At 40.4% G+C, this 25618-nt stretch overlaps 1 protein-coding gene across 8 annotated transcripts in view; it reads right to left on the bottom strand.

Moving 5' to 3' along the window:
- The window catches only part of PLEKHA5 (pleckstrin homology domain containing A5), a 278548-nt gene extending 253309 nt beyond the window's left edge, over positions 1–25239 (bottom strand). For 6 of the 8 annotated variants that reach the window (XM_070754313.1, XM_070754314.1, XM_070754316.1 and 3 more), the window contains exons 1-3: positions 25089–25225; positions 24830–24906; positions 15806–15863 (exon numbers count right to left, since the gene is read on the bottom strand). In XM_070754313.1, coding sequence (XP_070610414.1) covers positions 15806–15863; positions 24830–24906; positions 25089–25180 — 227 coding nt within the window. In that variant the 5' untranslated portion in view covers positions 25181–25225. Of the gene's footprint in view, positions 1–15805; positions 15864–24829; positions 24907–25088 lie in introns of all 8 variants that reach the window. The other 2 variants (XM_070754322.1, XM_070754324.1) reach the window with 2 other exon arrangements.
- Positions 25240–25618: the final 379 nt, after the last annotated feature.

Raw genomic sequence — 25618 nt, 5'->3', positions numbered from 1 at the left:
GATGATAATAATAATAATAATAATAATAATACCCTGGAGATAGAAAAAATGGATTGCTAAATTCATCAAAATGGGAATCAGAAAGCAGACCACAATCGGCTGATTACTTTTTTACCCTTGCTAGTATATAGCATAGCTAACAGCTGACGAAAATACTGAAATAGTTAAAGACAAGGTTGAATGCAGCTTCCACTCATATGGTAAACACAAACCAGTGTCCAGGTCAGACCCTTCCATCTTATAACACAGTTTTTCGATTATCCCTGAAAAACTGTTTAATGGTTTTCACCTGGAAAGCAGTTATTATAATTTGTCAATATTGAAGCGAATCATTGAAGCCACATGGAAGACAATTCCTTATTTAAAAGAAGGAAGAAAAATGAGTTTATGAATTATTTATTGCTAACCAAAAGCCTTCTGCTATTTAAATACTTTAAAAGAGCAATTTTTGAATTTTCCCTTAGTGCAGACCACTATTATACAAACAGGACTTGTAAGAAAATACATATTTGGCTAATTAAAAAGGTACTGTCAGCCCTTTAAGGTAGGCTACTAGACTAAGTAATAAATACCATATTTATTACTGAGCTGAGGTGGCACAATGGTTAGAGTGCATTATTGTAGGCTACTTCAGCTGACTGCTAGCTACAGTTTGGCAGTTCAAATGTCACCAGCTCAAGGTTGACTCAGCCTTCCATCCTCCCGAGGTCAGTAAAATAAGGACCCAGATTTTGGCGGGCAATATGCTGACTCTGTAAACCACTTAGATGACTTTAAAAGCATTATGAAGTGGCATATAAGTCTAAGTGCTATTGCTATTGCTATATGGGTCTAAACTACATTTATTAGAATCAAATCTTGCAATGTGCTTCCTTCTCCATCCATCTTCATTAGGGAAGGGTTTCTCAAGGTTTATCTCAAGTTTGGTTTTTTGGAATGGGCACTTATTTCAGAGTTCAAAAAAATATAAGGCAGGGTCTTATTTTCGGGGAAACACGGACTCCAAAAATAGAGAGACATATACACACACAAAAAAAACTGTGGATGCTTGCCAAAATTACAAAACACCAATCTTTTCACTCTAAATATTTTGCCAATATTCCAAGATGTGGCTATATATATATTCACACATCCTAAGACACATATAAGGCTCCCCACACAATGAAAATATCTCTTTATTAAATGCCGGAAATTTAGGATTTTCAACAAATCTTTGCAACTTGCCATGAGAGTTAACATTTAGTCATGGCCGAACTATGATTGTTTTGTATGCAAGAGTGTATGACTGTACAATGTAGTTTAGGGTTTTTATTGGCTAGTTTTACTGGGGTTTTAATGTTTTTTATTGTTTTATATTTGACTTATTACTCTATTTCTGTATTATTTTATATGTTGTAAGCCGCTCCGAGTCCCATGGGATTGGGTGGAATATAAATCAAATAAATTAAATAATTAAACTGATATTGAGGAGCACCCATTTCCAAATGTAATTAATAAGATCAATATAATCCCTGAGGCCCGGAAGTCCAAATAGTGAACAGAAGTCATATTTAGTTCATCTGCTTCTATTCAATAAACACGTCAAACCAAGTTTACAAATAAAGCATCTGTCTCTGAGAAATAATGGAGCCACTTAAAATTAATAGAGATTCTTATTGGTTTCTGGATATGAAGCGTCTTCCCAATTAATCAAATTTTAGTTTTGTAACATTAAACAGATTTTCATTATTTTAACTGTCCAGATAGAATTTAGCTTTCATATTATGAATGATTACATCAGATATTATTTTTCATTTTACTCGATAGCTGATCGAAGAAGAGGATTTGATATGTTCTTCATCTAAGTACTTCCAAAGAAGTATTAGAAATAGATCAAAGGGGATATCAGGGAAATAAAAGGAATAGCAGTTCTCTAAATCCTAACATAAACAATCTTTTCAAGGAAGGATTTCAAATTTCCACTTACATTCCATAATGTGCTAATATGCATGAAACCATGATACACTTGCTGGAAAACGAATCCCAGTGACCAGTTAGGTCCCACAGAGTTGGCCTTCTCCGGGTCCCGTCGACTAAACAATCTCATTTGGTGGGACCCAGGAGAAGAGCCTTCTCTGTGGTGGCCCCGACCCTCTAGAACCAGCTCCCCCCAGATATCAGAGTTGCCCCCACCCTCCTTGCCTTTCGCAAGCTCCTTAAAACCCACCTCTGTCGTGAGGCACGGGGGAATTGAAATTTTTTCCCTTCCCCCTAGGCTTATAGAATTTATACATGGTATGCTTGTTTGTATGATTGGTCTCTTAAATTGGGGTTTTTTAGATTATTTTTAATATTAGATTTGTTTACATTGTCTTCTTTATTGTTGTTAGCCGCCCCGAGTCTTCGGAGAGGGGCGGCATACAAATCTAATAAATAAATAAAATAAAATAAATAAAACAGACGTATCTTATATTCGAACTGCAACTCCTACTCACTGATGGCATAATGGCATGAACGTTAAGTGGATGAGCACTGCAATGCAAAGGCACGGAGCATCAAAAGCACAAAGATAATCCCTCGCTTGGAAAGTAAATTCCCATCTCTCAGTATTAAGGGTGAAAGGCAGCCAGATGTAGATGCAGAGACAACACTCATAGAATAAAATGTCAATCTTATGCAACACCATTCATAGAGCAGATTTTGAGTGCTGTAGCAAGATTTTTTACTATGGACTGGGGGGGAGGAGGGAAGAATAGCACTTAGACTTACATACCGCTTCATAGAGCTTTAATGGACATTAAAGTTCATTCCTCTGAAGCAGTCCAGACAACGGAATCAATTTAGAATAGAATAGAATAGAATAGAATTCTTTATTGGCCAAGTGTGATTGGACACACAAGGAATTTGTCCTGGTGCATATGCTCTCAGTGTACATTAAAAAAATGATACATTTGTCAAGAATCATGAGATACAACACTTAATGATTGTCATAGGGGTCAAATTAGCAATGAAGAAACAATCAATATTAATAAAAATCTTAGGATACAAGCAATAAGTTACAGTCCTGAGTGGGAGGAAATGGGTGATAGGAATGATGAGGAAAAACTAGTAGAAATACAGTAGAAGTGCAGACTTAGTAAAAAGTTTGACAGTGTTGAGGGAATTATTTGTTTAGCAGAGTGATGGCATTCGGGAAAAAACTGTTCTTGTTGTCTAGTTGTCTTAGTGTGCAGTGTTCTGTAACAACGCTTTGAGGACAGTTTATGTCCAGGATGCGAGGGGTCAGTAAACATTTTCACCACCCTCTTTTTGACTTGTGCAGTAGACAGGTCCAAGGATCTACTACTCTTTCAGTAAAATAATATTTTCTCACGTTGCTTTTGCTCTTTCCCCCAACTAACTTCAGATTGTGTCCCCTTGTTCTTGTGTTCACTTTCCTATTAAAAACACTTCCCTCCTGAACCTTATTTAACCCTTTAACATATTTAAATGTTTCGATCATGTCCCCCCTTTTCCTTCTGTCCTCCAGACTATACAGTGCTTTACATCTGTTCTTCAAACTGCAGCCATTTGCAACGTCCCCAAGGCCATTTGTGACTTTTGCTGCTGGTTTCTGACAAGCAGAGTCAGTGGGGATGCTATCAAGAGGTTGCAAGTGGTGATCACATAATGTTACGCTTAACAACTGTGTAGGCTTTACTTGATGACTGCAAGTGGGACCACTGTTGAAAGTCGATGTAGTCATGTGACATTGTGCTTTGCAACCATCTAGCTTAACAATGAGTTCCTGATCCTTATTTACTTACTTACTTACTTATTTATTGGATTTGTATGCCACCCTCTCCGTAGACTCGGGACGGCTAACAACAGTGATAAAAAACAGCATGTAACAATCAAATATTAAAACAACTGAAAGAAAACCTTATTATAAAACCAAACCTACATACAAACATACCATGCATAAATTGTAAATGCCTAGGAGGAAAGAGTATCTCAGTTCCCCCATGCCTGGTGGCAGAGGTAGGTTTTAAGGAGCTTACGAAAGGCGAGGAGGGTGGGGGCAATTCTAATCTCTGGGGGGGAGTTGGTTCCAGAAGGCCGGGGCCGCCACAGAGAAGGCTCTTCCTCTGGGTCCCGCCAAACGACATTGTTTAGTTGACGGGACCCGGAGAAGGCGCACTCTGTGGGACCTAACTGGTCGCTGGGATTCGTGCATTATTATAATTACCCCAGTCCCGGTTATCTTGTCAACTGAGGAGTTGCTTGTAAGTTGATGGTAAGGTTTAAAAAAAAAAAATCTGATAATCGAGAATAAATTGATTCCAGATATTAAAAGTTAAGGGCAGCACTGCTGCTTGCATGGACATCCTAAATAGAGGGTAAATCCAATGTTTACGGCTTTTATTTTATTTTATCACAAGGGGGTTTGAGTAATCCCAGATCAAAAGATGAGATTGCGATATGAAGTCCTCTAACTTAGTTTAGTGTTTGAAAATGATGCGCTACATGTTTAGCTACAGTCTTTCGATTCTTGGAAGAGGCATTTTGACCTAATGTGGAGTCGGAATGCAGAACTAAATTAACATTTATATTACTGTAGTGGCTGCAGACCCCAATCTGATTAGCAGTGTTATTGCCTCAGGTTCAGCACTCAGGAAGGCAAAAGAATTTTGTCAGGAAGAGTTCATAATTGAAAACCTCCCAAGGATGTGTCTACCAGGGGAAAATAAAGAGAGTTAGCAGTACGTTTTAATTAAGAACATTTCACAAGTGCAGAAAACTGGCAGTGAATCGAAGAAACAAAGGAAGAAACGGGGAAATCAAGACTAATCCCTTGTACCTTCCCAGGTAATCACCTCTTTAACTAAATGCAACACAAGTTGAAACACTTTTTTTTTAACGGTCCCTTTCTAATTGGTTTGGCAAACAATACTTTATTTCCCTGTAGAGAAAAGCCATTCTGTACAACAGAAAGTGGTCTTAGGTTTTAATATATTTTAAGTAAACATGTCACTTGGAATAGTGACTTCTTACCTTAACTAGAAACATAGAAGACTGACGGCAGAAAAAGACCTCATGGTCCATCTAGTCTGCCCTTATACTATTTCCTGTATTTTATCTTACAATGGATATATGTTTATCCCAGGCATGTTTAAATTCAGTTACTGTGGATTTACCAACCACGTCTGCTGGAAGTTTGTTCCAAGGATCTACTACTCTTTCAGTAAAATAATATTTTCTCATGTTGCCTTTGATCTTTCCCCCAACTAACTTCAGATTGTGTCCCCGTGTTCTTGTGTTCACTTTCCTATTAAAAACACTTCCCTCTATACACTATACATTAGATCAATGTTTCCCAACCTTGGCAACTTAAAGATATCTGTACTTCAACTCCCCGAATTCCCCAGCCAGAAATACATCCCCAAAATATCAACAAGCGTGATGATACCTCCCACCTACCAGACATCTGGAAACCGGCCCTCATTAACAAATGTATCCCAGCCATACAAACCGAAACCAGACTCAGAACACACATTGCAAAACAACTAAGTAGCCTGTAAGCTCCAACTACTCAGGATATCACCCTCAATCCACAAAGCCTATCTGTCCCGATGCCACCATTTGGGTTCTTTTACTCTCTCCACATGCGCAAAGTGTTCTGTGCATGCGCAGAGGGTAAAAGAACCCCAGTGGCAGCATCCAGGTGGGTAGGTGTAGCCTTGTGCTGCCTTTGTGACCGGCTCTCCAATGACGGACAGGCACAAATGAACCGGGTGCATTTCAGCTCTGATATTCATTCATTTTATTTTTATACGAACAATATCACTACAAACCCTTAAAATCTTATCTCTTACTATGTTAACCACTGGTAGAAATGTCTTGTAAGGTATTACAGATTTTCAAACTGCATATTTATGTTTTCTCCTTTATCGTATACATCTGTATTTCTGTTTTAGTGTACAGTACACAATACAGTTTATATAAAAACATTAATGCATCCTCCAAATTCAGATCCCTAACCCTCAATCTGAGTATTGCATTGGCAGTTCTGTGTTAGCAAAAACTTCAGAAGAAAAGGATTTAGGGGTAGTGATTTCTGACAGTCTCAAAATGGGTGAGCAGTGTGGTCGGGCAGTAGGAAAAGCAAGTAGGATGCTTGGCTGCATAGCTAGAGGTATAACAAGCAGGAAGAGGGAGATTGTGATCCCCTTATATAGAGCGCTGGTGAGACCACATTTGGAATACTGTGTTCAGTTCTGGAGACCTCACCTACAAAAAGATATTGACAAAATTGAACGGGTCCAAAGACGGGCTACAAGAATGGTGGAAGGTCTTAAGCATAAAACGTATCAGGAAAGACTTAATGAACTCAATCAGTATAGTCTGGAGGACAGAAGAAAAAGGGGGGACATGATCGAAACATTTAAATATGTTAAAGGGTTAAATAAGGTTCAGGAGGGAAGTGTTTTTAATAGGAAAGTGAACACAAGAACAAGGGGACACAATCTGAAGTTAGTTGGGGGAAAGATCAAAAGCAACATGAGAAAATATTATTTCACTGAAAGAGTAGTAGATCCTTGGAACAAACTTCCAGCAGACGTGGTTGGTAAATCCACAGTAACTGAATTTAAACATGCCTGGGATAAACATAGATCCATTGTAGGATAAAATACAGGAAATAGTATAAGGGCAGACTAGATGGACCATGAGGTCTTTTTCTGCCGTCAGTCTTCTATGTTTCTATGTTTCTAAAATTCTTATCTGATAACATTTTATCAATGCCTAATCTGGAAATATTTCTTTCTAGGAAAAACACTATGCCTTGTCGTTATAGAACTGAAGAATACGAAGGTCACAATATCAAGCACTGGGACAAGTCTTCCTTGTCAACCTCTCATATTTATATCAACATCTCTTTAGCAGTGACAAATACCCCTGGAATTATCTATACGTCTGACCTATTCCCACCTTGCAAAATATGTATATCAGAAGCAAGTGGAACAACACTGATTTTTGTGCTTGTTTAGGACATTCACAGGTATTTATTTATTTATTTATTTATTTATTTATTTATTTATTTATTTATTTATTTATTTATTTATTTATTATTCAGATTTGTATGCCGCCCCTCTCCGCAGGCTCAGGGCGGCTTACAACAAAGTGAAAACAATTTACAACAAATCTAAATTACTGTTTAAAAATATTTAAAAGACAACAAGACAACACCCCAAACGCCATCCTATTTTGAATAAAAGATCAATATGATACTAGTTTGGTTCTAGGGCCACCTGCTTTCTCATATAGTGCAAAGAAAGCACCAGGGATTAGAAGTTAATTACACGTTTCTGATTTCTAGGAGGCTTCGTGCATGCAAAAGGCAATACAGATAGTAATTCGCTTTTCTTGAACAAGGACATGAAATGGAGAGGCATGAAAAAATTGAGGGAGAAAAAGCTTCACTTAGCTCATTTTTCTTTCTTTTTCTTCCTGGAGTATTTTAACTGGTGCTTCAAGTCATTGTAAGAGCTAGCGCCACGGCTTCAATTAAATTTTGTAATACAGTATAGCAACTTCTAGTAAAAGGGAAACTCGTGAAGCTATTTTCAATTACCTTTCTCTATTGAAAACATTGGTGATTAATTATGAGCCATCAATTCCTTTTTGACTCCTACTGTCCACACATTTCCCCCATGAATGGAAAACTACTATGAACTAAACATCATTGTTTAGGGTTCAGCATCAAAATTCTGTTTATCCAAAGAACAATATGTTTATGAGGAATTTCAGTAGGCTTGTCCACTTTAAATACTTAGTAAATAAAATAGTTGTTTTTCCAATGCTAGAAATATCTACTTTTTCAGATAGAACTCAACTATTTTTTAACCTGTACTGTCAAACTGCTGTATCTGTATTGTTTTTCCCCGAACACCATCACTCTACTAAACAAATAATTCCCTCAACACTGTCAGACTTTTTACTAAATCTGCACTTCTATTCTACTAGTTTTTCTCATCATTCCTATCATCCTTTTCCTCCCTCTTAGGACTAAATGACTGTAACTTGTTGCTTGTATCCTAAGATTTTTATTAATATTGATTGTTTCTTCATTGCTTTTTTGACCCCTATGACAATCATTAAGTGTTGTACGACATGATTCTTGACAAATGTATCTTTTTCTTTTATGTACGTTGAGAGCATATGCACCAAGACAAATTCCTTGTGTGTCCAATCACATTTGGCCAATAAAATTCTATTCTATTATATTCTTCAATTCTATTCTACTAAATTGAATTACAATAAAACCTGAAATCCTCCACTAAAAGTAAAGTGCTATCACAACTTCAGACAAAACCTTATTACCCAAAACAAATAGACTTCATTTACCAGTCTTGGTTCTGGAGAACATTTCCAGTATGTAATTAGCACAGAAACAACATCAAGAAGGAAAAACAGGTAACAATATAGATAACAATAATTTCATGTTATGAATATAATATACTCTTTTTAAAAAAAATAAATATAAGTTTCCCCATATGATTTGGAATACTTATTGCAATAAATGTTCAAGCTATGATGATACCCGTTTGCAAAAAGCTATCTATCTGGTTTTATTGGTACAACAGCCATAATACAGAAAGTCTCCAGACCAGAAATTAAATTTGGAAAAAGTATACAGTGATACCTTGTCTTACTTGGTTACTTATTTGGTTCTGGGACGAGGTTCTTAAGGTGAAAAGTTTGTAAGACGAAACAATGTTTCCCATAGGAATCAATGGAAAAGCGATTAATGCGTGCAAGGCCAAAATTCACCCCTTTTGCCAGCCGAAGCGCCCGTTTTTGTGCTGCTGGGATTCCCCTGAGGCTCCCCTCCATGGGAAACCCCACCTCCGGACTTCTGTATTTTTGTGATGCTGCAGGGGAATCCCAGCAGGGGAATTCCAGCATCGCAAAAACAAGCGCTTCGCTAGCAATGGAAGTCTGGAGTGGGGTTTCCCAGCGAAGGGAGCATCAGTGAAATCGCAGCATCGCAAAAACACCAAAGTCCTCGAAACCCCACCTCCGGACCTCTGTGTTTTTGCGATGCTGCGATTTCACTGAGGCTCCCCTCGCTGGGATACCCCACCTCCGGACTTCCATTGCCAGTGAAGCACCCGTTTTTGCGATGCTTGATTCCCCTGCTGGGATTCCTCTGCAGCATCACAAAAACACGGAAGTCCGGAGGTGGGGTTTCCCATGGAGGGGAGCCTCAGGGGAATCCCAGCAGCACAAAAATGGGTGCTTCTCTGGCAACGGAAGTCCGGAGGCGGGGCATCCCAACGGCGGCGTTGGGTTTGTAAGGTGAAAATAGTTTGTAAGAAGAGGCAAAAAAATCTTAAACCTCGGGTTTGTATCTTGAAAAGTTTGTATGACGAGGCGTTTGTAAGACGAGGTATCACAGTATATACCATGTAGATGGGAAAAGCATCAAATATCGCATGGAAACGCCTGATGGAAGATACAAGTGAAAAAATGAAATGATGAACAATTGCTATTATACATATAAATAGCTTAGCTTGTCATAAAGAATTTTACTGAGGAAGGAGAACGTATTCCTTGTTTTACTGTGATCATTTTTTTAAAAAAGGTTTGTTGGTTGTTAATAGGAGTTACTGGTGTTTCTCTCTGTCATTTCACCATTCTCTTCCTCTGTTTGTAATCACAGGACATTAAAGGACTTGATGAAATTGTATAGTTAGGAAACTTCATTGCAATCCTACTTGCAATTACAACAAGCTAAAAGAGTATTTCCTGTCATTGCTTTCATTAGGTAATCATATTGTTATTTTATCTATGGTTGAGGTTAAGCCTTTCAAATCTGTCATTGTTTTCTGGTGACTCAAATAAGTCTGTACAAATATGTACAGATAGTCCTCAACTTATCACCCTTCCAAGTTACGACCAATTCTCCCAAAAGGTACTTATTTTGAAGTTACAACATCTGCACCCTGTACATGTGATCACATTTTGGGTGCTTGGCAACTGGATCATATATATAACAATTTGCAACATTCCATAGTCACAATACCACAAATCTTGGCCTTGTTTGGCATCTACTTTTGGTTTCCACGAAAAAATGCCTATTGGGTATAGTGGATTTCATTAAAGAAACGAAACAAAAAATGTTGAAAAATAAGTTTCAGTCATGGGATGCCTTGATTCCCAACTGCAAGGAATACCAACCATAATTACAGGCTCAATTATGGTCAAAAGCCAAAGACTACCTGTATCTTACTATTGCATATAGGTTTTCGGTTCCTCATTTTCAGTTTACAAGTTTTCGTTCTGAAGCTTCTGGAAAATTTGCAGAACGTTTCATAAATTGACTAAATAATTAGGGATCAAATGGAAGACATGAGTTCTATTATTTTGCAGATGGAAGGACCACAACAGCATATGGCTGGCCCCTCACACACATTTTAAACCAAAAATATACACTGATACCTCGTCTTACAAACCCCTCGTCATACAAACTTTTCGAGATACAAACCCGGGGTTTAAGATTTTTTTGCCTCTTCTTACAAACTATTTTCACCTTACAAACCCAAGCCGCCGCCACTGGGATGCCCTGCCTCAGGACTTCTGTTGCCAGCGAAGCGCCCATTTTTGCACTGCTGGGATTCCCCTGAGGCTCCCCTCCATGGGAAACACCACCTCTGGACTTCCATGGTTTTGCGATGCTGCAAGGGAATACCAGCAGCGCAAAAACAGGCGCTTCGCTGGCAACGGAAGTCCGGAGGTGGGGTTTCCCAGCGAGGGGAGCCTCAGCGAAATCGCAGCATCACAAAAACACGGAAGTCTGGAGGTGGGGTTTCGAGGACTTCCGTGTTTTTGCGATGCTGCAATTTCGCTGAGGCTCCCCTTGCTGGGAAACCCCACCTCCGGATTTCCGCTGCCAGCGAAGCATCCGTTTTTGTACTGCTGGGATTCCCCTGCAGCATCGCAAAAACACAGAAGTCCAGAGGTGGGGTTTCCCATGGAGGGGAGCCTCAGGGGAATTCCAGCAGCGCAAAAACGAGTGCTTTGGCTGGCAAAAGGGGTGAGTTTTGGACTTGCACGCATTAATTGCTTTTCCATTGATTCCTATGGGAAACATTGTTTCGTCTTTAAAAATTTTCACCTTACAAACCTCGTCCCGGAACCAATTCAGTTCGTAAGACAAGGTATCACTGTACTGTTAAAATTCAACATTCTGCAACAGTAGTGCAAATGGTTGTACCTGTCTGATTGTTCCCCACACAGGTATTTAACGATTTTGGCTTTGGTCATACTAAAACTTACAATTTAAATATAATTTCTGAGTTATCTGTGGGAAAATATATCTGTTCTGGCCACCAGGTTCTGATCTTAATGTTACAGACCTATTTGCAGAAATCACTACAAAAATGTTTGTGATATTACCTATAAAACTGCAAGATAGAAGTATTTCTCAAAAGAATCTTTCATTTATGACAAATCAACATAGAACTCCTGTCATTAACCTCTCAAATGAATCTCAGGTGCAAGCACAGAAATTATTTTCACCCTTGTGTAATATTGTTCTGGATTAAATCCTAGATGAAATTACATACCAGGAAAGCCAAAAGGGCAACAGAGATGACACAGGGATGAAAATTGTAAGCATCAAACCATGGAGCAGCATATTTCAAATTAGGGGCTGTGGAATCAATATTTTACTTGGGGATCAGTAGCTCTTCCCAAATACAATAACTCTTCATGGTTCAGGCAAATCAGCAACCAGGTGAGATTAGAAGCTTCATATGTAAATATTTTTTTCTAATGCTAGAATATCTGTAGTAGTTTTGTGATACAATTTTCATCCATGAATTTTATACCTAACCAACTGACATTTGCCTTCTGAAATGCAACCTGTACTGAGAAAATTATAATGATCCTAAAGACTTGGGTTCAAAATTTGAGTGCATTTCTAATCATGAAAGGAAATAAGACATAGCAAATTTACCCAGCTAAAACTACTAGATCAAACTATTAGACCCTTAGAGGTGTCAGATTGTTATTGTGAAAATTTATTTATATCTCTTTGTGACTACCCTGACATTTCAACAGTTTTACAACTAATTTATAACTAATCCTTGTTTCAAAGAGCAGGCAATGATATTTAAATTTGGAAACACATACTTTTATTATAGTACACATTCCCTACAAACCTACTCAAAGTTTAAGATCTTCAAGGGAGAGATTTCTCTTAGCTTTGCCAGTACTGGAGCTATAATTATGAAAAGAAAGGAGAAAAATGCTTTCTGGTAGCTACTTTTCAGTAGAAGGAAAAATGCTAGCTGGCAAAAACCCCATATTTTATTCAGGCTGTTTTGTTCCATAGAACAGCTTTTAATTGGCAATCAATGATTTTATTTTATGGTTACATTTTTGAATTTTATGTGCTTTACCCGATTTGATCTACCTTAAGGAGCAGAAACTTAATAAATAAAAAAGATGAATGGGAGCTCTTGTCAAGAAAAGAATCGCATATTCAAGTGTAAGAAAACTTGTGAATCAATCTCTGAAGAATATTTCACTGCCGGAATAAATGTATTATCTGCCTAATGTAGAAAAGCTGCCACTTTTATTATTTATGTGACCAAAGTATTTATTTACAAGTAGTCCTTGACATACGACAAGTCGTTCAGTTTGAAATCACGACAAAGCCAAAAATGGTATTTTTGACCCAGATTTGAAGTTCTGATGTCCACTGAGTCATGTGATCACATTTTAAGCATTTGGCAACTGGCCCACATTTACAGCAATTTATAGTGCCTCGCAGTCACATGACTGCAACATATTTTTTTTTAAAAAAAATTTTGGCCAGAAACTGATGGTATTCTGGGAAATACCATCATTGCAGCCGCTGAGTTCACTTGACAACCGTAGTGTTCTCTTAGCAATCATGGACCATAGAGTTCACACAAAAATATCAGAAAATCAAGCCGGTCACATGATGACCCACTTAACGCACAACCTACAACTGTATTTCCAGGCTCAATTACGGTTATAATAATAATAATTATTAATAATAATTTATTAGATTTGTATGCCGCCCCCTCCGAAGACTCGGAGGACCTGTATTTATTGAATTTAGAAACTGATCATCTCACTCACAGAGCTATTCTCTATGACAGTGATGGCGAATGTATGGCACGGGTGCCACAGGTGGCACGCGGAGCCATATCTGCTGGCACACGAGCTGTTGCCCTAGCTCAGCTGCAATGTGCATGTGTGTGCCGGTCAGCTGATTTTTGGCTCACGCAGAGGCTTTGGGAGGGCATTTTTGGCTTCCAGAGAGCCTCCGGGGGGGCAGGGGGGGGCGTTTTTACCCTGCCCTGGCTCACAGGAAGCCTTTGGAGCCTGAGAAGGGCAAAAAACAAGCCTACTGGGTCCACCAGAAGTTGGCAAACAGGCTGCTTCTGGCCTCCAGAGGGCCTCCGGGGAGTGGGGGAAAGCTTTTTTCACCCTCTCCAGACACTAAATTATAGGTGTGGGCACTCCTGCATGCGCGATAGCATGCATGCACGCACGCTCTTTCGGCACCAAAGGAAAAAAAAGGTTTGCCATCACTGCTCTATGACATGAACATTCAGCCCCAAGAATGACATGAGGAGCTGCTTCAGAATAGTTGCTCACCTATAGACAAGAATCTTGCCAGACTAAAGCAACGATTTGCATCACTATTAGATATACTCCGTAAACTTCTAGGGAGTCGGTTCATCTTCACCCTTTTCCTGCATATCAAAGATTGCAAGCTATGTTGTCCCTTTGCTCCCTGATTAATTGCCCCTCCCTCTTGGGTCTCGGATTTATGTGGACCACATAAACTCCATGCATTCTGCAAGATATGCATATTTACACCAGAGAACCACACAACATTTCATGATCAAATTATATCAAGAATGCTTTAGAGAAAAAGGAGCATATGCTTTTCTGAGCTTTGGCATAATATTTAGATAATTATTTCAATGACAACAGAGTAACTTGATGATGAAGCACTATCAGCCACATGCCCACCATTTAACAGTTCTGATAACATCCTGTACTTAAACATACCACAAAAGTCATAGAAACATTAAAAAAAATCAAAAATGGTTATTTTGTACAAAAACAGCATGATAACCAATATGTTACTGACTTCAGCATTTTCAACGCTTCCTCTACATTATTCTGCAGTATTTTATTCCAATGGTCTATTAGGAAATTTAATGGAATAAGTTATATTTTTTTGCGTGCGATACAAAACAGCGATCACATTTAATACACAAATACAGTATGTACATTTCCTAAGAATATCAAAACTGGAACACCAGGTTTCTCACTAAGTAGTAGGTCAGTGTTTTTCAACCAGTGTGCCGCGAGACATGGTCAGGTGTGCCACGAAGCTCAGAGAGAAAGAAAGCAGGAGAGAGAGAAAGCAAGAGAGAGAGAGAAAGGGAGGGAGGGAAGGAGAGAGAGAGAAAGACATAGAGGGAGGTAGGGAGGGAGAGAGAAAGAGAGCAAAAAAGAGAGGAAGGAAGGAAGAGAAAGAAAGAGGGATGGAGAAAGAGAGAGAAAGAAAGACGAAGGAAGGGAGAGAAAGAGGGAGAAAGAAATAGAGCGGAAGGGGAGGAAGAGAGAGGGAGAGAATTTTTTTGTCCAAACTTTTTTTAGCCCTCCCCCCCTCCCGCTCAATGTGCCCCAGGGTTTCGTAAATGTAAAAAATGTGCCGCGGCTCAAAAAAGGTTGAAAATCACTGCTTTAGGTAGAACAACAGAGATCACCTCAAACTTTTATGGAATAAAGAAGTACATAGTCTGAACCTCCATGATGCTATTCATGGTAAGTACCAATGGCTCAGTAGTGGGTTCTAAAACCCTTTACTACCAGTTCATAGGTGCGCGCTGCTAATGCACATGTACAGAAGTTCTGAGCTGGTGGGCGGAGCCTCCCGCCACCGGCACCAGCAGTTCTTAGAACTGGGCCAAACCCAGACCAAACAACGGCTGCAATGGCTCCCTTAGATTCCATGAAGAATACTTCCCAAGGCATTGAGAATTGAAACCAATCTTTTTTTTCCCAAGTAGCCATAAATTAAATAGAAATACATATGGACTGAAGCTTTTTATCATGTAATAAATTCTCACACTGCAATCTCCTCCAATTATTATTATTAACCCATATTTTCAGGGCCACAGATATAAACAGATAAATCCAGCCATCTAAGAACCCACAAGCAGTAACTCTTTATTTTTATTCTTTAAATGCAAGTGTATTTTATTTATTAGATGTTTTACCCACCTTTATTATTTATTTCAATAAATATTTCAAGATGGCAAACATATACAATACACCTATGGATGTGGAGTTTTATGTTTTCGTTAGTCCAAACTCCAATACATCTTCCATCAAAAATAAGATCACCAAGGCATAACTGTCAATTTAAACATCCTAGAGTGGCCCAAATATAGAATAAGTGCAGAAGTTGGATTTTTATGTGGAAATCTGGACTTCCCATTAGATACAAAGCTTTACAAATATTGTAGTCCTTAGCTGTCTTGATCAAGTTGCTATTGCTTATTTCGCCTATCTCAAAGGATCACTGCAAGAATCAGAAACATATGCCATTCTTTCTTCTTTTAAGCTACTGCTATAAGGCATTGTTGTTACATAGCGAAATCCCATTCTACAGATTATCTCACACATCCATCTTGCCATTAAACCGCACTCTGGAGAGAATATAGGGCTCCTTGGGACAAAGTATAGAGTAACAAGCAGGCTCAGCAAAACATTGCATTTCACTTACTTTATGTAGTATCTTGCACCTTCAAAAGTGTATGCTTCTTCCCAACCCGTGGGTAGATCTAGGATAGAAAAAATAATAATCTCATCACATGTTTGGAAATATTTTTATTACACTAAGCATTTGCAATTGTTTTAGCTCTTTTTACTCTACAATGTTTTAAATTGTTTTAAACGTTTTAAGTTGGCCTTCTCCGGGTCCCGTCGACTAAACAATGTCATTTGGCGGGACCCAGGGGAAGAGCCTTCTCTGTGGTGGCCCCGACCCTCTGGAACCAGCTCCCCCCAAAGATCAGAATTACCCCCACCCTCCTCGCCTTTCGTAAGCTCCTTAAAACCCACCTCTGTTGTCAGGCATGGGGGAATTGAGATATTCCTTTCCCCCTAGGCCTATACAATTTATGCACGGTATGTTTGTGTGTATGTTTGGTTTTTAATAAGTTTTTTAAAATTATTTTAAATATTAGATTTGTCATATGCTGTTTTATTATTGTTGTTAGCCGCCCCGAGTCTATGGAGGGGCGGCATACAAATCTAATAAGTAAGTAAGTAAGTAAGTAAGTAAGGAAGGAAGGAAAGAAAGAAAGAAAGAAAGAAAGAAAGAAAGAAAGAAAGAAAGAAAGAAAGAAAGAAAGAAAGAAAGAAAGAAAGAAAGAAAGAAAGAAAGAAAAGAAAATACTACTATCAATTTTATACCTCAGACATGGCCCAAATTCTTGCTCATTATAGACTCAAGAGCTTATAAATAGGATTTAAATCATGAAAGTAAAACACAGTACAATAACTGTTTCTCCAATCTTAAAGACTTTAAGTATTGCCACAAATATTTCTGAGTATTGAAGTTCATCTCATCAGCTACAGATGGATATCTGGATAGAGCCTTGGTGGTGCAGTGGTTAGAGTGCAGTACTGCAAGCTACTTCTGCTGATCACGGGCTGCCCGCAGTTTGGCAGATCGAATCTCAGTAGGCTCAAGGTTGACTCAGCCTTCCATCCTTGGTAAAATGAGGACCCAGATTATTGGTGGCAATATGCTTATCCTCTGTAAACCGCCTAGAGAGGGTTGTAAAACACTGAAGCAGTATGTAAGTGTAAATGCTATATACTAAAACAAGTCTTTCAGCATCTTTAAGTTAACTGGCTTTATTCATTTATTATTATTATTATTATTATTATTATTATTATTATTATTATTTATTGGATTTGTATGCCGCCCCTCTCCGCAGACTCGGGGCGGCTAACAACAATGATAAAAAAAACATGTAACAATCCAATTTCATAAAACAACTAAAAACCCTTATTATAAAAAACCAAGCATACACACAAACATACCGTACATAACTTGTAATGGCCTAGGGGAAGGAATATCCTAACTCCCCCATGCCTGGCGACAAAGGTGGGTCTTGAGTAATTTGCGAAAGACAAGGAGGGTGGAGGCCGTTCTAATCTCTGGGGGGAGTTGATTCCAGAGAGTCGGGGCCGCCACAGAGAAGGCTCTTCCCCTGGGGCCCACCAAATGGCATTATTTGGTCGATGGGACCCGGAGAAGGCCAACTCTGTGGGACCTTATAGGCCGCTGGGATTCGTGCAGTAGAAGGCGGTTCCGGATGTATTCTGCCCCAATGCCATGTAGGGCTTTAAAGGTCATTACCAACACTTTGAATTGTGACCGGAAACCGATCGGCAGCCAGTACAGGCCGCAGAGTGTTGCAGAAACGTGGGCGAATCTAGGAAGCCCCACGATGGCTCTCGCGGCCGCATTCTGCACGATCTGAAGTTTCCGAACACTTTTCAAAGGTAGCCCCATGTAGAGAGCGTTGCAGTAATCGAACCTCGAGGTGATGAGGGCATGAGTGACTGTGAGCAATGACTCCCTGTCCAAATAGGGCCGCAACTGGTGCATCAGGTGAACCTGGGCAAACGCCCTCCTCGCCACAGCCGAAAGATGATGTTCCAGTGTCAGCTGTGGATCGAGGAGGACGCCCAAGTTGCGGACCCTCTCTGAGGGGGTCAATAGTTCTCCCCCCAGGGTAATGGATGGACAGATGGAATTGTCCTTCTTGGGAGGCAAGACCCACAGCCACTCTGTCTTGTCTGGGTTGAGTTTGAGTTTGTTGACACCCATCCAGGCCCCAACAGCCTCCAGCACATCACTTCCACTGCTTCGTTGACTGGACATTTCATGTGGCTGTTGTGCCAATCATAAATACCTGAGCTGAAATATCTAAAATTGTATCTAGTTAAATATTATTACACACAGTTCATGTCTAAGTATCATCATCTACCTATATCTTCAAGTTGTATTTGGAGGTATCCACGTAAGCCAATACAGGTAGTCCTCAACTTATGACCCCAACTGAGCCCAAATATCCGTTGTTAAATGAGACATTTGTTAAGTGCGTTGCGCCCCATTTTACGCCCTTTCTTGGTTCAGTTGTTGAGTGAATCACCACAGTTGTTAAGTTAGTAACACTACTGTTAAGTGAATCTGGTTTCCCCATTGATTTTATTTGTCACAGAAGGTGGTCACATGACCCTGGGACACAGCAATGGTCATAAATATCAACCAATAGCCAAGCAGCTGAACTTTGATCACATGATCACGGGGAAGCTGTAAAGTTTCATTGTAACTGTGAAAAACGGTAATGTTTTCCAGTGCCGTTGTAACTTTGAAGTAATCACTGAATAATCTGTTCTAAATTGAGGACTACTTGTTGTACAGAGATTTAATTTTCACTATTAATCTAGTGACAATGCAAGAGAGATATGTGCTTCTCTACGGCAGTGTTTCCCAACCTTGGCAACTTGCAGATATTTGGACTTCAACTCCCAGAATTCCCCAGCCAGCGAATGCTGGCTGAGGAATTCTGGGAGTTGAAGTCCAGATATCTTCAAGCCCTTCATGGCACTGGACCAGAATATCTCCGAGACCGCCTCCTGCCGCACGAATCCCAGCGACCAATTAGGTCCCACAGAGTGGGCCTTCTCCGGGTCCCGTCAACTAAGCAATGTCGGTTGGCGGGCCCCAGGGGAAGAGCCTTCTCTGTGGCGGCACCGGCCCTCTGGAACCAACTCCCCCCCGGAGATTAGAACTGCCCCTACTCTTCCTGCCTTCCGCAAACTTCTTAAAACCCACCTTTGCCGTCAGGCATGGGGGAATTGAAACATCCCCCCCCCCTGGGCACGTTGAATTTATATATGGTATGCTTGTGTGTGAGTCTGTTAGTTTGTGGGGGTTTTTAAATCTTTAAAATTTTAAATTGTTGATTACTTATGATTTGTCTTTTTACATGTTGTGAGCCGCCCCGAGTCTTCGGAGAGGGGCAGCATACAAATCCAAGTAATAAATAATAAATAAATAAATAAATAAGTTGCCAAGGTTGGGAAACACTGCTCTACGGTCATCAATTAAGCATCAATATTTTGATTTTTTAAAAAAAACAAAATTCAAACCTCGTCTCATCTTTATAACAAACAAAACAAAAGCCTTGTGGAGAAAATGGATCACTAAAGCTGCAATTAATTACAAGGCTCACTGCTTAAAATAATCATTTCACCTACTGCACTGTGCATAAATACAGCTGGCTTGGCTTTTTATAATAGTACCATATATACGTTTGAGCACAGGTAATTGAAATACTTTGGGTGTTAGAATATTTTGGTGAGATTGTTAAAGCTATTTTGGGAGCTTGATGAAGAACGCTTTTGCATTGTAAACATTCCATAAACAAGGAGCAATTAAATTCAGAGATGCTTTTCTGAAGATAAACATAAGAAGTTTCCCCCAACCACAATGAAAAGGTTATACGAGCCAATGTAAAATAGCTTTTCACATGTTCTTTCCATGTAAGATTGAAACAGCAGGTCTGGTTGGTAGAATTTCCTATCCAAATATTATCACAAGAGCATTCAGAATTTGCCATGCAAGCCTTAAGAAAAAATTCCACTTGTCTAAAAACAAGCTTCGTTCATTATCCAAAATACTTTAAAAGCAACCACAATTGATTTTTCTTCTTCTTCTTAGAGACATTAACATATTTTGGCACTCGCAGGGGTGCAAAACAAAGCAAAAGCACTTATTTTATATGGTGGAATTATTATTATTATTATTATTATTATTATTATTATTATTGTTATTGTTATTATTATTATTTTTTATTAGATTTGTATTCCACCCCTCTCCGCAGACTCGGGGCGGCTCACAACAGTGATAAAAACAGTATACAACGACAAATCTAATATTAAAAGTCTATAATAATAAATCCAACATTAAAAGTCTAAAAACCCCCATTGTTTAAAAATCATACATACAACATACCATACATAAAACTACATAGGCAAGGGGAGATATCTCAGTTCCCCCATGCCTGGCGGCAGAGGTGGGTTTTAAGGAGTTTACGAAAGGCAAGGAGGGTGGGGGCAATCCTAATCTCTGGGGGGAGCTGATTCCAAAGGGTTGGGGCCGCCACAGAGAAGGCTCTTCCCCTGGGTCCCGCCAGCCGACATTGTTTAATGAAACAGAATCCATCTGAAATGTGAGTAAGAAAATAAACTCTTCCCCCAGTAAAAGCAAAAGCATTAATTTAAGACCAGGGTGGAATTACAGGAGGAGGGGGGGGAAACAATTGCGTTCAACAGCCAAATCACTCAAGCACATCTGTCCTTTCCCTATACCTGCTGGACTTTTCAATTAACACAAACACTAATTATACAAGGAGCAGGGAACTCTTCTCAATTAACCAGCAGTTCTGGTTTCTGACTCTGAAACACAGCTGGCTATAAACCATCCCATGACATTTCCAAGAACTATGACTTAGGAAGAGAAATAAACAAAAGAACTTCACTCTGCTTTGAAAACTGCTCCACCGGTTCACAGGGAATCAAAAGCCAAGACGAATGAAATGCAAAAAAAAATATTTTTTGAAAATGCAAAAAATGCCAGACCGGTCGTCCTAACCCAAAGGTCCCTGTAAAATTGACTTTCGTTTTCCCCCTCCCTATTCCATACATCCAGTGGCATAAATGAAAGGGAAAAAAGGAGGAAGCAATTGCAATGCCGAATAGCAACACCCATTTCCCCACGGCATTGTTGATTGATGGGCTACACTAGCAAGCAGTTATTCTTTTTCCAGCTTCTCTTTTCGTCTCCAGAGAAACAAATGGCAGAGATGGAGTCTAACCCCCCACCCATCTTTCCCCATAGTCTCTCTAAGCTCCTGCCCCTCTTTCTCCAATTCATCCCACCTTTTCCTGTCACTCAAGAAACCACCCACTCCCTTATTTAAACCGAGGGTGTATCTTTGAAGGGGAAGACACTTAAGGATAATGCCTGAATTTCAAAAAGCATCCACCGGCTTTAGAAAGTGTGATACTGAAAAGATGCAGGCAAGTGAATTCCACGCTCTGCTCAGTGAAAAAGCTTTTTGGCTGTAGGCAATTTTGCAGAATTGTATGTTGGTTATAATATGAGGGCAGGCGAGAAGGATGAAAAAAGTCATGGTGTGCTCACAAGACCACTAAAACATGATACATATTCATTTTTTAAATTGCAAATGACAATCTACACCGGGAAGCATCTTTCTTCGTTGAGGAGGCAGCCAGTATTCAACCTGCAATTAGGGGCTGCTATTTACACGAAGCTTTCCTTCCGTAAATATCCCTAATGCCTTTCTGATCCTCAATGTTATGTGATGCATTGATTTAGAAAATATAAGCTGGCCCCTCCTTTGATGTCTCTGGAAAACGTACAAATCTACTATAAGAACTGTAATAAGTGCAATATAAAACAATAAGCTGATAGCATTGGAACGTGAAAAATATAGGAAAATATGCACTCAGTTTTTCTTAATTAAGAAGGGACTTGCCTCAACATCAGTGGCAACAGGACTGGGCAACTCTTAAGACACAAAGTGAATAGCTCATTCTATCACCGTTGCTGAAAATACACACCACCCACAGTTGGAAACATACTGCTCTCTCTTTTTTTTAAAATAAAGGTTCAGCTATGGGTTTCTTTTAAGTTTTACAATGAAGCAGGACAGCATAAAGAGAATATGTTTAGGAAGCCAGAAGAAGCAACATATTGCTCAAACCAGAATAGCTACGTGGAGGTCCCTGAGCTATTTGGAAAGCATGCTGAATGGGTAGAGATCAGATCATTGAAGAGAACTGCAGAAAACTCTGCAGCTTAAGCAAGTAGTAGGTGGGTTTCTAAGCCCTCCCCCCATTTATACAAAAGCAGTTGCAAGATAGCAAGGTGGGAGTCATCAGGAAAAGATTAGTATAGTTAGGTTTCCCAATAAACATATCTGCAGATTAACTCCTAAACAATAGGAAGAAAAGTACCAAAAGATAACAAGTCATAATCTGAATAAATATCAGTATCAGACTTCAGTTGTAGAAATAACTAATTATGGATGCAAATACAGCAAAGGGTACATGGAGAAAATATAGTAAAGGAATCTGCACCAAGGTTAGGAACAAAAGGGATAAACACTTAACCTAGTTATGATTAATCTAGGGTCAACTAAATTATAACACCAGAAACACAGAGACAAGAAAAACAGAAATGAAGAATTTGGCTATCACACCTATTAGAGGCCAGTGAAAGTACAATCAGTTAGTTAGATAAGCTAGAATGATTAAGCATTGTTTGACAAGTAAGTTCAAAAGCTCTGAGCCTCTAGTAATTCATTATGCCAGGTGTGGATACATTCATCCAGGATACAGAATATTCATTTGAGCTAATACAATCAAATTAACATATGTGGGCATCTCTTAGTTCCCTGAATGTGTACCTGGGGAAAGAAGAGTAGCAACCATGGAGAGAGGTGGGCTAATAAACCGTTATATGTGGGCATATATGAGAAAGTTTAAAAGTTGGTTGGGTTTAAGGATGCAATAACTTGAAAATAAATGACTAAAAAGTGATGCCTATCACATGAGTATATTAGTAACAGAGGTCCTGGATGCTAATATTCATCCAGAGTCAATATACTGCCAGAAAAGGCATTTTAAACACAGGCTTAAAGGATGAAGAAGAAACCAGAGGGATTTTTTTTAACTTGATAAATACAGAGCCATAGAGGCGCAAGCTGTCAATCACTAGGAGATAACAATGGATTTACAGGGATGCGCCAATCAGATGCCTGACTTGCCTAGGCAGAGTTCAAAACAATACTCCAAGTCCAGGACCCTTAACTTAGGAATGACTTGGTTTAAAGGATAAACAAGAGAGAACAGAAAGACAAGGGGATGCTGTGAAAGAGATGGGGCGTGAGAAAGGAGTGGGCAGGTTTGCGATCCCAGAAAAAAAGAGCTTCAGATAAAATGACAAAGAGATAAGGTTAGAGAAAGAGAGGGAAGGAAGGAGGGATGGAAAGAAGGCATGCCAGAGATGGTTGCATGAAACCATTAATACATCTCCTTGGTTCAAGTTATGAAGGAGAGGAACAATGTTCATAGAGCAGAGGGAAAAATGTATTGCCACAAAATAAATGATAGTACAGTAGCCTTGAACTGAATAGGATATATATATGTATATGTATGTATATGTGTGTGTGTGTTTATATGCATACACACACATTATATATATATATATATATATATATATATTACGAAAACAATATATATATATATATATATATATATATATATATATATATATATATATATTTGCTGATAATGAACTCAACAAAAAATCTCATATATGTACATACACACACACAAATACATACATAATATATATATGTCACTAACATTTTTGCTGATGATGAAAAGGAAGGAAGACTTCAACAAAATATACAGTGTTCCCTCGATTTTCGCGGGTTCAAACTTCGTGAAAAGTCTATACCGTGTTTTTTCAAAAATATTAATTAAAAAATACTTTGCGGGTTTTTTCCCTATACCACAGTTTTCCCCGCCCGATGATGTCATATGTCATCGCCATACTTTCGTCCGCCTTTAATATTTTTTTAATAAACTTTAATAAATATACATGGCGAGTAATAATCTAAACGGTTGCTAAGGGAATGGGAAATTGTAATTTAGGGGTTTAAAGTGTTAAGGAAAGATTTGTGATACTGTTCATAGCCAAAAATAGTGTATTTACTTCCGCATCTCTACTTCGCGGAAATTTGACTTTCGCAGGCAGTCTCGGAAAGCATTCCCCGCGGAAATAACACTGTATATACACATATGTACATATACATAATACACATACACGCACACACATATATATACAGTATACATACACACACACCTTGCATTCAACCAAAGAGCAAGTGGCAGAAGGAAAAGCAAATAGGTGGGTCAAAAGGTCAAAGAAAAACAAGGAAACAGTTTTATCTAGAGAGAAAGTTTTGAGTAGGAAAGAGAAGGATGGTTCTTCCCAAACTGAGTTGCCCTATCCATTACTCCCACCACCACCACCACCAGCCAAGTGACAAAACTTTTGAGAGTGTCTGTCTACCTTCAATCCCAGTGAAACAATAGGCTAAAAAGATTAAGAGGGCAGGGATGCAGCCAAGGGAGGGAACCAACCGGAAAATTGAGGAAATTGCAGAAGCGAGAACTGGGGGATTGGGAAGAAGAAAGCTGGGGGGGGGGGGATGCAGAGTAACACACCTTAGGGAAGTCCTTAGAGAAAAGGGGTTCATGGGGCGGGTGGTGGTGGTGTAAAGGCCAACCTAAGGAGAGGTTGGATCTAGGCAAGGAAAATGGGGGGGGGGAAGCTGGAGGGCAGGAGTTGAGATTAAAAAGGGGCAGCATTAAAATGATTTGATTTGATGGCGGGGGATTTTTAACATTAGGAGAGATGGGGGGGTGTTTGCAAATCCGGGGGGCTGCAGGAGAGAGGAAGGGCACCGGTGCAGGGAGAGGAGGAGGAAGGGGGGCAGGTATAAAAGTCAAGCAAGGAAACGGGGGGGGGGGGGTGGAAACAACTCCCCCCCCCACAACCAACCACCAGCCCCCCTCACCTCCCCCGCCCGATGCCCTCCAGAGAGGGAAGCGCCCGCCTTTTTTTTACCTGAGCTGCGCCGGTGCCCGGTGATCGCCGCCTCGCCCGTCAGCGGGTGCAGCCAAGTGGTGCTCTTCGCTTCCTCGCTGCCAAAGTGGGGGGGTTGGAAGAGAGGAGAGAGAAGGGGGAAAAAGGTGGTGAGGGAGGGGAGGCAGGCACCCCCCCCCCCCTTCTCCCTTAGGAATCAGCACCCCCCTCCCCACGCTTCGGCCGCCCCCTCCCCTCCTTGCAACCCCCCCCCCCCCCCGCCGCCGGCTTGCATACTTACTTGATGAAGAAGATGCGGCCGCCGCGGCTGATGCCGAAGCTCCAGCTGGCCGGCAGCGAGCGCAGCCGCTCGGCGCTCAGCTCCGCCGCCATGTCCGAGCGCAGCAGCCCGGGCGGAGGGGGGAAAAAAAAAGCGGCGCGCGCGGGCACGGCGAGCAAAGCCGAGCTGAGGGGAGGAGAGCGGAGGAGGGGGATGTGCGCGCGCGCGCCGGCGGGGGCGCGCGAGAGGCCGCCAACCCGCACCTGGGCGAAGGCGGGGAGCGTGAGCGAGCGAGCGGGAGGGAGGGAGGGGGAGTTAGTGAGTGATTGAGTGACTGAGTGGTGGCGGTGGTGGTGGAGGAGGACGCGACGCCCCGCCCATGAAGCCGAGCGGCGGCCAACCGGCGCCCCGTTTCTCCAAACTCGCTCCTCCTCCTCCTCCAAGCCCCTCCCTCCCTTTCTCCTCAGACCTCCCGTCTCTCCCTCACGCGCCCGCGCCTCCAAGGCCCCGCCCGCGGGGCTTATTTAGTGAGGTGCCGTCGAGGCGGCTGG

Source organism: Erythrolamprus reginae, chromosome 6 (assembly GCF_031021105.1).
Source record: "Erythrolamprus reginae isolate rEryReg1 chromosome 6, rEryReg1.hap1, whole genome shotgun sequence".
NCBI lineage: Eukaryota > Metazoa > Chordata > Lepidosauria > Squamata > Dipsadidae > Erythrolamprus > Erythrolamprus reginae.
The sequence above is the reverse complement of the archived record's forward strand: the minus strand, read 5'-3'. Positions and strand labels throughout refer to the sequence as shown.